Source organism: Notolepis coatsorum (genome assembly GCF_963971535.1).
Source record: "Notolepis coatsorum genome assembly, chromosome: 6".
NCBI classification, from domain to species: domain Eukaryota; kingdom Metazoa; phylum Chordata; class Actinopteri; order Aulopiformes; family Paralepididae; genus Notolepis; species Notolepis coatsorum.
Window position 1 is genome coordinate 116,050,224 of NC_140170.1, and position 13,020 is coordinate 116,063,243.

Sequence of the window (13,020 nt, forward strand, 5' to 3'; positions counted from 1 at the left end):
TTTATCCAAAGCGACTTACAAGTTCTGTACGACAAGCCATCAGGAAGGGCACAACTCTATCAGCTGAGCAACAATGTTCATCAAAGTGTTGAGTGCTACAGTGTAGGTTAGTTTATTAGGACAAGTGCATGACAGTACGGTTAGTTAGGGTTAGATTTTTTTTTTTTTTTTATTATTTTTTTTTTATTCAGATAATGGTTGAAGAAGTGCGTCTTTAGTCGACGGCGAAAGATTGGACGTGATTCGGCTGTCCTAACTGGGGTGGGTAGTTCATTCCACCATTGTGGGGCAAGGACTGAGAATAGGCGACTTCTCTTTGATGACCCTCCCGGAGCTTGGATAGGAGTAGGTCTGAGGCGGCCAGAAGATGCAGAGCGTAGGGGTCTTGAGGGTGTGTAGTTAGAGACCATTGACCGGAGGTAGGCGGGAGCGGTTCCCTTTGATTGTTTAATGCCTTTTGAAGAAATTTTGCTAGATTATAATAGTTAATTCCCTTCCTATTTCATCTAGCTGAATGAATGTAGAGGTAACACTGCTCCTACATGACTTTATTCTCTCCTCCACCAAGGGAATTATGGTTTTGCTTTGTGTGTTGCAGTGCTGTGACCACTGCCTGCCCTCCATCAGCATTTTGTGCCACAGCAATGCAGTGACGTAATTGCGAATGCATTGTTTTTGTGGAATATGTTACTTGAGCTTTTTAAATCTGAACATAGCCTGGGTAAAACAATGTGTTAACTCTGCCTCTCTCTCCCTATATAGTTGTTGATGGGTGCAGGCATTCTGATCCCACTGGTCTACTACTTGAAGAGGCACAGATGGTCTGTGCTGAAGAGCAGGAAGATTGCCTACAGGCCCCCCAAGTAAATCCAAACAAACATCCCCAATCTGGCCCAACGATATCAGCGGGGCCGTGTTCAACAACCCTGCAACTCCTCGTCTGCAGCAAACAACACACACCAACACCAGTGGCTGATTTGGAGAGGGGTGGTGTAGAGTCGCCCCTTTTCATTCCTCCTCAAACCCCCCCCCCCCCCCCACTGACCCAACATACATGCCTTTCAAATAGAAGAGTATATACAGTGTATATATATATACATTACATATACATACTATGTGAATTACAGGAACAATGCCTTTTTAGTTGTTGGTGTGGTAAATGGGTAGCCCCTGCCTGGCACTAGAACTTATTCCAGTGCCATTGCTGGGTTTTTTGCTCGTCCAAAGCGGTGTGTTCTTTAGGGGATATCTGTGGTCCATCACCTTGCTATTATATTTATATTGTGGAGTAGGCACTCATCCATTACTCTTCTACTCACCACGGACATACCCTAAAGAACACTGCTACGGACGTCCCCCGGCAGAATACAACAGGTGAGTAAAAATAGAGAAAATGGTTCCTGCAATACGCAGGGGCTAGTAAATGGGGACAGCGGGTGTGATCCCATCCATCCCACTGTAATGTTGTTTGGAAGAGTTGCAGTGTTCCTAAGCATGACCCCGACCCCCCCCCCCCCCGGCTTCTTTTCGATCGATCGCTGCCAGGTTATGTATGTTATCATACGATACACGTCATCTTACGACTGATTGTCCATCTTTATAAGATAGAATAACTACACATGCACTGAGGAAATGGTTGCCCTAAATCCATAACATTCAGGGTGTATGTGTGTATGTATGACTGGAGTAATGACCTCTAAAACGTGTTTTACTGTACAAAATAAATTATGTTAAATAAGAGTTGTGGTTAAGTTCTTAGAGGTGGGAAAGGAAAAAAAAGTAACAAGGCATCACACCAACGTTCCTGCAACCTTTCCGAGTGCTTGTTGTGCTGTTCTGATCTTTCTGTCTGACTCCTAGTAGACTGAATCTCTACACTTTGTTGTGTAAATATTTAATAAACTGGTGTACAAAACAAATGTCTAATGACCTGTTCAGTGAAAGCCATGACTGTTTTTCAAAAGATTGATCTACATCTTCATGACTGAAGTGGATTTATTTTAAGGGATTGTTGTTTTCACAGTCAGCCTTATTTCATGAAAACCACAAATGTTTATATAACTTTAAAACCAGCATTTTAAAAAAATCCCCAGGTTGCGTCTATACTTTTACCAACAAACGTCCAGTTCCCCGTTCGCGTTCTGCGATCTGATTGGCCACTGACGTTTTTGGTCATGTGACATGTGCGCCAATCGTGTGACGCCTGTTTCTGCGCCTATTTCCGCCTCTTAACAGTCTGCAAACTACCTAACGCCTAGTTTATCACTGGTTAAGCTTAGGCGACTCTTTCGAAGTTGGTTAAGGTTAGTTTGGAATCAGGGCTGGTGTTCTATCACCCTGCTCTAAGACAAATTCTAACCTTAACCAACTTCGAAAGAGTGCCTAAGCTTAACCAGTGATAGAAACGGGCGTCACACGATTGGCGCAGATGTCACATGACCAGAAACGTCAGTGGCCAATCAGATCGCGGAAAAATGCAAGTTAGTTGGTAAAAGTATTGACGCCCCCAGGTTAGCAAAACTAGGCAGATAATATATCTGAACATTGGCTGATGAAGTGATTTTATATTTATGTATCGGCTTCCATGATGATTGGTGAACAACCAATGATGTCTCTATGTAAGTTGTGTTTTTTGGTCACATGGGTTTTGTTTGGGTACTTTCATGACAAAATGTTCATGTCAGTAGTATGTCCCTATTAATAATAATTGCATCTGCATGTAGCTACAGACATCAGACATGAGGGGGCTGTACTGGACAAAATAAGATGCACAGGTGTTTGAAACTTTTGTCGTTTTTTTCTTCTAGCCGAGAATAGAGATTTTGCACAGAATGTTTGTAGTTATCAGTCTTCCAACATGGATGCCTGTAACATGGCAACCGTTGTTTTGTACATGGCAATGGAGGAGACAACGGGTGCTATGTGCAAAACAAAGGTTGCCATGTGTTATATAAGAAATAAAAAATAACAAACATAATAATTTGGTGGTATTACTGGATCTTGTAAACAAATCACAGTATAATAGTAATATTGTGCTTTTCCAGTGTTTTACCTACTCTACACTTCATACAAATTAGACATTTATTTTTGAAAGTGCTTACCAATGGTTACAGGAAGCCATACTGGAAGAAAGAACTACACAAACATGTACAAGGCCTCTGTTGCATGACTGCATGTCCAAGTCCATGATCCATCATCTGAAGATGCAATGAGGCTTATAAAATATTCTTTCCTTTTCCCACTGCCTAGCACTTCAAAACACGCACTCTTATACTCAATTAACATACCCCATTAGCAATACAATTATATTATCAAATAAAAAAAAATGCTCATTGGCAAGAACAACTGTAGTCTCTACGGCCCACACATTCCTATGAAAGACGACCCAGAACAACAGGTTGGCACAATCCAAGTTTCAAATACAACTATTTATTTATTCTTTTCATCACTTTACAGTTACACCCAGCTGGAACAGTATCCCCCAGTCCATAAAACACTACCAACATGACATACATTAAAAACACCAACTAAAATACACAATTTACCTAATCAGTCATTAATTCCCTTCCCTTTCGTCTCTTATTTCTCTTCTTACTGCAGTTTTTCTTACTCCCCTGCTCTTTCATATTTACTTATTCTTCCTCTCTATTCAATCACTGTCCTTAAATCTTTCCTTCTCTTTTCATCCTCCCTTTTACACGTTTGTCTTTTTTCTCTGTAGGACGGGAACCCAATGGAAATCAGAATTAGGTCACAAAACAACATATTTTAAACATGTATTATTATTCCTGTAGGCCTATTTAGCCTATGTGAAATCCGCGTGTTTTTTTCCATAGCCTCTGTGAGCGCGAAGACGCTCTTTGATTGCAGCGAAGAAGAAAAAGACGCTCTCTGATTGGGTTAGCCCTAACTAAGCATAACCACTTCGAAAGAGGGCCTAAGCATAACCACTTCGAAAGAATGCCTAAGCATAACCACTTTCGAAAGAATGCCTAAGCATAACCACTTCGAAAGAATGCCTAAGCATAACTACTTCGAAAGAATGCCTAAGCGTAACCACTTCGAAAGAGGGCCTAAGCGTAACCACTTAGAAAGAATGCCTAAGCATAACCACTTCGAAAGAATGCCTAAGCATAACTACTTCGAAAGAATGCCTAAGCGTAACCACTTCGAAAGAGGGCCTAAGCGTAACCACTTCGAAAGAATGCCTAAGCATAACCACTTCGAAGCAGAGATTATGTACAAGGCGGAAGAGACCCTTCGGAGCTAAACCAGTCAAACAAACTATCATTACACATGGGCAAAACAGAGTCCATTCTCTTCGGTTCAAATAACAAACTCAGCAAGACCGACGGCTTCTCAGTTACAGTGGGTGACAATATTGTCACAAGGAAAGACGAAATTACCTACCTGGGTTCCATCCTAGAGGCAAATCTTTCCTGTGACAAAATGGCATCCAATGTAATAAAAAAAAGTCAACCAACGAACTAGATTCTTGTACCGGATCTCCTCTCTGGTAAACAAGAATACCCTGAAGACTCTGGCAGGAGCACTCATTCAAGGGTACTACGACTATGCGTGCACCTCATGGTACCAAAGCACCTCAAAGGCGCTTAAAACAAAATTACAAACATCACAAAACAAACTGGTCAGACTACTACTTGACCTGAACCCCAGAACCCACCTCACCCCTGCCCACTTTGACAACCTAGGATGGCTTAGAGTAGACGACAGAGTACAGCAACTTGCAATGGGCCTGGTCTACAAGATACACTACACGACTAAGGTACCCATGTACATGTCAAAATACTTCCCAAAGGTCAGTGAATACCACGATCACAACACCAGAGGGAGCTCCACAAATCATGTAAAACCCAGATTCGGCTCAAACAAGGGACTAAACACGTTTCGCAATTATGCCACAACAATGTGGAACGCCCTACCCAAAGCTGTAAAGGAATGTAAATCACTACCCACCTTCAAAAACACTCTCAAAGAACACCTACGGGAGACTGCAATTCAAAACTGGCCCCTACAAATGTCCTAACCCAGTTGTACAATAAAGACCAAGCATGGCTTTGTCAGTATTCCAATGTACAGCCCCACCCAACCCCACCCCACCTACCCAACCTCCTCCAATGTACAGTTTCCATGTCAAATGTATGTCAGTATTCCAATGTACAGTGTCCCCCCCCCCCTACCCAACCCCCCCCCCCCCCCCCCCACCTCCAATGTACAGCCCCACCCCACCTACCCAACCTCCCCCAATGCACAGTTTCTATGTCAAATGTATATACTCTTCTTCTGGATTTTTTTAGTATCACAAACAGTACTGTATTTGAAAATCTGGTATGTCATAAATGTATAGATGTAGCAGTACTGTCTATCTGTATGTCATGTGTGTCATATGATGAATTGAAAATGGGGGACCCTGATGGAAACAAGACGAAAGTCTTTCTCAGGTCTGCATCCTCTTAACAATTGTATGTATTGAGCTGTACTGTACTGTACCCTTTCTGCAATCTGTTAATAAACTTTTCAATCAATCAATCAATCAATCAATCAATCAATCAATATGATGAATTGAAAATGGGGGACCCTGATGGAAACAAGACGAAAGTCTTTCTCAGGTCTGCATCCTCTTAACAATTGTATGTATTGAGCTGTACTGTACTGTACCCATTCTGCAATCTGTTAATAAACTTTTCAATCAATCAATCAATCAGGGGGCAAGGAGTGTCCCGCAAAGGGGGGCTCAGACAGGAAGTAGCAGCAATACGGGTTGCCGTAGACTGCGGGAAAAGAAGAAGAAGAAGAAGAAGAGCCTAAATTGCGGGGGGCAGTAACATAGATATCTATGGGCAGTAATACATAGCAGTAATACGCCACGATGCGTCTACACTGCCGGAAATTCAAAAGAAGAAGAAGAACTCTTGCAAAAAAAGTGCTTCCTGGTCACGCGGTGAACGCTGATTGGATCAGTACACACGTCCTGTGTGTCCCGGAAGTGAAAGTGGTGTGTGTTGGGATCGGGATTGGAATCCCTCGGTTGCAGCGGCATACATTTTTCTGACTGAAGATGGACACATTGAACAAACTAAAGCAATTTGATGCATATCCAAAAACGCTAGAGGACTTCAGGATTAAAACATGGGGCGGTGCTACGGGTGAGTAGCTTTTGGGTTGGAGAGAGCGGTACGAGGAGAGAGTTAGCAGCAAGGCTAACTGGCTTGCTAGCTTGTTTGGTTGTTGGGCTGACAATGCAAAACATGCTGAATCCGTTGTATTAGTTGTTGATCGCTATTCTTGAAAAGACCAAGAACGTGTCAACTCGATGACATCGCCCCAGTCGAATGGGAGGGCCCCGTTCTAGTAACGTTACACGACCAACAAGTTACCCAGTGTTCTGTATCTAGCTAGTTGTTTGCTTTGATCTTTGTAAACAATGAAACACGCCGTTATTATCAGAAACTGTATTGACCTCATATATTCGTTGGCTGAACTAGCGCTTCGTCCTCAAGATGAGTGCAGATCACCTGTAGTTTCTCTGTCACAAACTGTCATTGTGGTGGCCTGTAATCCCAGCCCTCATACTTACAACTGAACAGACCACGTCATGTTAACTGTGGGATTTAACATAGCTGACATTCCACTTTGTGTCTAGAATTGTTCAAGACAGCTAGGAGCTGGTAACTGTTCAGCTAAAATAAGTGTTGTCTGTCCAGATAATCTGATCTCGAGACATCGAAAATGGGCTCTGGGGCTGATTATGTGAAGTGTTCTTCAAATGTATTTGTAAAGCCCGAAATCACAAGGTAATGCCACCATGGGCTGTACTGTACAAGTCCCATCACAATAAATCAAGAACAAAAAAACACACCATAAAGTCCAAATATGCGACACTCCCAGACTTTCCCCAATGAAGATGAGGAACAACTCACTAAAAACCTAGCAATATGGGGAAAAAAGCACCACAGGCGATGTGGAGGAGAGAAACCTCAGATGGGCTGTTCAAAGGGGATCCCCCAACTTGGATGTTGGTGATATAGTGTTGCTATGGATGATAGATGGGTGGAGAATAAAACAGGCGAATAGTTGGTATATACATGCAATAAAACACATATGTACATGCAATAGCAACTAAGGTACATAAGACATTTTTGTATTATTAAATAAAATAGATCTAAGAACAACAAAAGAAAAAGCATAGGGAAAGGAGCGCTGGTATGAAACATAAGTTGTCTAGACTAGCCTGTAGAAATGGCAAGATTCAAGAGGAGTGTGATTTCCTGACCTAACTCTGCTTTATTCTCTATCCCTCCTACCCCCCTCCCATCCTATCTTTCTTTTTCTCCTCTACTGTCCCCATCCACTCATCTCTCACCCTCTTGTGCCTCCTCCCCCAACAGTGACCATTATCAGTGGTCTTATCATGTTGATCCTGTTCTTCTCAGAGCTACAATATTATCTCACTAAAGAGGTAGGTCATTATGTTTGCATCATGTGTTATTAATGTGAGCCAAGTTAACGACATTTTAACCTTTTATTTAGGCTACCCATCCAGGGGCCGACTGAAGTTCTGAACACACTTATTCTCTGTTTCACCTGCTTCACATTTACACACAATTTCACCAGGGAGCTGCTCAGTACAACCACAGTTATATGCTGTTGGCCACTGACCAGCTCTACTGGAGCAGTTGGTGTTTTAGGGCCTTTATGAAGGGTACCATCGATGGTAGATGTTGAGGGACGATCGAGCATCGGTTGTTCGCTTACCCAGCTCAGTGACATTCCAGTCACAAGCCCTGGCCTCTAGGCTACATCTGCCCCAAGGCTCTAGGCTACCTGTACCCCAAGGCCAGGGCTGTACGTTAACTTTTTTTGCACATAGCACTGGTGCTACAGAGGTTGATAGTTTTGTAGCACAGGCCAAAATCTTGTAGCACGAGTATAAAACGTCTCTAAAATCTCTAAAAACAACCACAAGTAGTGCAGTTCATTACTTAAATAGGTATGTGACTGGCAAGGGACATGAATCTTGCATACAGGGCACACAAAATCCAAACTTTAACAAGAAATGCTTTTAGACAAATTCTTTCTTTATTTGCCCATAATGTAAAACAAAAAGAACAAGGACATAACCATATAACCGATATGAAGCAGTCCGAGACCAGGCAGCGCTGGTGTGGACTCAGATTACAGGGAAAGCTAGAAACCAACCTAGAAACACCTAGAAACCAACATAACAAATAGATATAATGCATACAAACACCTGTACATATTTGTGGAACCAAATAAATAAATGTATTATTATTATTATTATTATTATTATTATTATTATTATTATTATAATTATTCGTGTGTGTGTGCGTGCGTGTGTGTGCTGCACACGTGTCACAGTTCCAGCATCATGTCTGCTGGCCACTTTTTCAGATCCACACACACACACACACACACACACACACACACACACACACACACACACACACACACACTATTGCATTAATCAGAACTAAGTACAAGGAACTCTGCATGAATGAAAAGGGCTTTATAAATAAAATGAATTATTATTATTATTACCTTATTTGCATATTGTCTCGTTATTAGATAGATAGATAGATTGATTGATAGATAATTAATACTTTATTGATCCCGGAGGGGAATTTAAGTAGCCATACGATGGAGTTCTTTTTACAGAGTAAAATTAGCGGCTTAAATTTAGTGAACAGCATTTCTTCCTTGGCGATGCAATATGCCACATTCATCTTAAACTTTACCTCACGGAGATCAGCATCATCCGCTCTGGTCGTCTGTTTACTCAGCGAGTGCAAGAGGGTGCCGGCCCGCGCTCAGGAGTTTGTTTAGCGTTGAAGGCATCCCGGGCAAGAATGTGTCGATGGGACGTATTGTGTTTATTAATGTTATCCCTTTTTAGGATATTGTTACCCGCGAGTCAAGGGATTCTCTGATCGGATCTTTTCCGGAGTCTCCCGGCACCAGTGACAGAATAATAATAGCTGTGCTTCCTCATTAAAAAATATCCACGGAAAATCATTTTCCCACTCTGCGTTATATCTGTACATCTTGTTAATCTTCTCCTTTTGTCTCGTTTCTATTAACGGTGGTCCCTCTCGGGCTCGTTTGGGGTTTTGATCTTGTACTTCTTTTGTTGGATTTAATACCTTAAAAAAGCGCTTCATCTTGTCGAAGTCACCCAGTCAGTGTACATTGAGCTCGCAACTTAGTCGCGGGGATATTGTTCGCTAGGGATTATGGGATTTGGTGTTTGATTATGGACTCTACGCGAGACGGGACATTGTTTTTAATCGCACGAGACTACACGTACCAAGTGGATAGCGTGGCGCTGTGGTCCATTCAATTTACCGTCACACTTTATTTTTTTTGCTTGCTCCACGGGCCATCGCACCAGTGCTACTGAAGTCAATTCATTCATCGCACAGACTGACGTCAGTGTCGCACGTGCGACATATATGTCGCAATGTACAGGCCTGCCCAAGGCTCTAGGCTACATGCACCCCAAGGCTCTAGGCTACCTGCACCCCAAGGCTCTAGGCTACCTGCACCCCAAGGCTCTAGGCTACCTGCGCCCCAAGGCTCTAGGCTACCTGCGCCCCAAGGCTCTAGGCTACCTGCGCTCCAAGGCTCTAGGCCAGTGGTGCCCAACCAGTCGACCGCGATCGACAGGTAGAACGCGGGTTGATTTCAAGTAGACCATTTTGGAAAATAATTTTATTTGATTTGGAGGGGAGGACAAAAACGTTTGAGCAGTCCTGCGTCGGTGTGCTTGGCAGGACTCAGCGCTGAGCTACCGGAAAGCACCAGCGTCAGTGCCGCAAGCGAGACCACCACCAGCAGAACCGGAGCAGCCAAAAGACCAAAAACATATCATTTCCATGAAGAGTGGGAGGAGGCTTACTTTATTGTTTATTTCAACGCAAAATCAGTCTCTGATTTTTAAACAAACCTTGTCCGTGCCGAAAAAGGGTAATTTGGAGCGGCATTATACAACGATGCACAAGAAACACCATGTGGATTTTCCTCAAAACAGTCCTACGAAGAACAGAACTCCAGCAGATGAAGTCTTCACTAGTGGGACAACAGTCTACTTTTACGAAGCCTAAAACCAAGGCAAAAGCTAAGCTCCAACAATTGCATCTTATCGTGTCAGTCACGTTCTTGCTAAAAAGAAAAAATCCATCAAAGACGGCGACTGACAACAACTGGCTTTTTAATTTGGCATTCATAACTGATGTCACTGGCATGCTGAATAATAATAATAGTAATAGTAATTACATGTAATTAACATGATCTGCTTAGTGAATGCTTTTAAAAGCAAGCTCACCATGTGGGCAACTTTCCTCACATGCAAGCATAACTTCAACGTCAGGTGAGGACACAGCACAGTTTGATTGCACACATTATGAGGAGCAAGTTCAAAGCATCTTGTCAGAGTTTGATAAGCGCTTCACATACTTTTCAACACTTGAACTTGTTGCAAGCTACATGTGTTTTCCATTTGGAACTGTAGATGTGGATTACATCACATCCAAAGTGGCCACACTGTTTAATCTGGACAGCCTTGCTGTGGAGAACGAGATCCTCACACTTCAAACTGACATTGAGATTAAAGCCAGGGCAACACAAGGGATGAAGGCAGAGTTCTGGGAGCTACTGCTGCCTGAGAAGTACCCCAACCCAACCTCAGGAAATGTGCCATGAACTTAACAGCATTTTTTGATCAACCTACCTGTGTGAGTCTGCTTTCTCTCACATGAAGATCATCAAGTCCAAGTACAGAACCACAATGACAGATGACCATCTTGTGGACTGCCTGAAGCAGCTCCTACAACCCAGACTTTGAAAAACTAGCTCCCTCTTCCCAGTGCCAGCGTTCTCAAGCCTAAAAGAAAAAATGGTTTGGTTCCGGTTGCCGACCGACCCTGCCGATTTAGGTGCGACCCAATTTATTTTATGAGTTTAAAAAATATATATATATTAAAAAAAATATATATATATATATATTTGTTTTTTCTTTTTCAATAAAGTTTCATAAAAATCGTAGTCAAACCTTTAGTTATATGGATATTAAACATGTTGGCAGAGTACATGCATCCATGTTGTCGTGAACATTTTAATTAAATAAAGAAATTCCCTATCCATAGTCGCCGTGGGAAAAAATAAAATAAAAAATAAAATAAAATTAATTCCCTACCTACCCATGGCATTAACTGACAACCAACAGGAACCAAACAATATTTTCTTTTATGCCTCACTAAGGTAAAGACTGACATTTAATTCTACTTTAAAAAAAAAGATGAAGGAGAACTATCAGTGACTGTTGACAGACCTTTTTGTGGAATTGTTTTTTGATTGTAGTCCACTTTTGCTTTGGCAATGTAAACATGTTTTCTTTGAACTTAATTGACTGTGTGTTGTCAGTTGCAATGTGACAGCCCTGTTTACACAGCATTCCTATTCCCTTTTAATTGTACATATCATTTTTGTTTTGATTGTATTGTTCCACTTTTGCTTTGGCAATGTAAACATGTTTTCTCATGCCCATTGAATTGAGTGTGTGTGTGTTGTCACTCAGTGTGTATGCAGAGTGTGAAATAAATGGGTCATGCTGCCTGCATGCCCAACGTGAGAAGTTAGTCTTGTAATTCCTACACTACACCGTTACAATGATATATAAAATATCATATTATATTATATACCCATTCAATATGCACATGACAGAAAATATTATATGCCATATAATATTTTCTGTCATGTGCATATTGAAATGGTATTACTACTAATACTAGCCGAGAGTAGGTCAAATTTGGGCTGGTAGCTCTCGGCTAGGTGGCAAATTAAAAAGTAGATCTTGGTTAAAAAAAAGGTTGGGCACTCTAGGCTACCTCTGCCCCAAGGCTCTAGGCTACCTGCGCCCTAAGGTTCTTGGCTACCTCTGCCCCAAGGCTCTAGTCTAGGCTACCTCTGCCCCAAGGCTCTAGGCTCCCTCTGCCCCAAGGCTGTAGGCTACCTCTGCCCCAAGGCTCTAGGCTACCTCTGCCCCAACGCTCTAGGCTACCTCTGCCCCAAGGCTCTAGGCCAGCAGTTCTCAAACTACGGGTCGTGACCCAAAGTGGGGTCGCGGGTAGGTGACAGTGGGGCAACTAAAAAAAACTTGGATAGAGTTTTCCACCCGGCAGCTGTGTGTATTTGCCATGTCTTGCCCCTTCATCAATGGAGGGCGACACGTATTCCAATACACATCTCACTACACCCTGCGCATTTATAATTGTGGGAGGGGGGTCTGGTCTTTTGTGTGTAACCTGGACTCGCAATGGATAGGTTTGTTGTCGGAAGCATTGCTGGTTGGCCGCGATGAAATGGGCTCTGCGCATAACCAGCTGCTATACCACACTGAAGTAAGGTGGCAGAGTATTCGCCTTTGTTAACTCGGAGAAGAAGCGCAGATTTTCCTTGCAGACAAAAACAACAAATTGGCAGAGAAATGTGCTGATAATGAGCTGGAAACTCTGTTAGTGGCACTCCAGGATAATCAGCAGAGATTTGGGGGTATTTACTCAGCTTGATGGCTTGTTGTAGGAACAGAATGCAGGAGGCCCCCAATGATCTTTCGTGTGACGAGCTACTGAAAGTCAAGTTCACTGGACAGGCCCTCGCAAAGTTCTGGATATCAGTCCGGAACGAGTACCCAGTGTTGTGTAATGCTGCGCTGATAAAGCGTGTCCCCTTCGCATCAACATATCTCTGTGAGGGCGGATTTTCAGAGTAGAAGCGGATCTCTGCCAAAGCGCACGTGAGCGCATTTTCTTTTCATGTTCTGGCAACATTTTGGCTAAATATGCCTAGTTTTATAAATGTGTATACAGAAACAATTCCATTGCTTTTGTTGATAATATTCATTCATTTCATTGATAACATAGTGCTGTAATACATTTTTCGAAACAACGTGTGCTTTTATTTTGATATTACTTATTTTGATAC

At 42.4% G+C, this 13,020-nt stretch overlaps 2 protein-coding genes across 3 annotated transcripts in view; both read left to right on the forward strand.

Annotated features, from left to right (window-relative positions):
- Positions 1-1,685, forward strand: part of cyc1 (cytochrome c-1) — a 30,799-nt gene extending 29,114 nt beyond the window's left edge. The window contains exon 7 of the mRNA XM_084316133.1: positions 763-1,685. Within this exon, the coding sequence (XP_084172259.1) occupies positions 763-867 (105 nt within the window). The 3' untranslated portion in view covers positions 868-1,685. The remainder of the gene's footprint in view (positions 1-762) is intronic.
- A 4,340-nt stretch (positions 1,686-6,025) lies between these two features.
- ergic3 (ERGIC and golgi 3) overlaps positions 6,026-13,020 on the forward strand; it is a 31,129-nt gene continuing 24,134 nt past the window's right edge. For both annotated transcript variants that reach the window (XR_014619811.1, XM_084316738.1), the window contains exons 1-2: positions 6,026-6,167; positions 7,410-7,480. Coding sequence is in view for 1 of the 2 variants with exons in the window: in XM_084316738.1 (XP_084172864.1) it covers positions 6,080-6,167; positions 7,410-7,480 (159 nt within the window). In the remaining variant the exon portion in view is untranslated. The remainder of the gene's footprint in view (positions 6,168-7,409; positions 7,481-13,020) is intronic.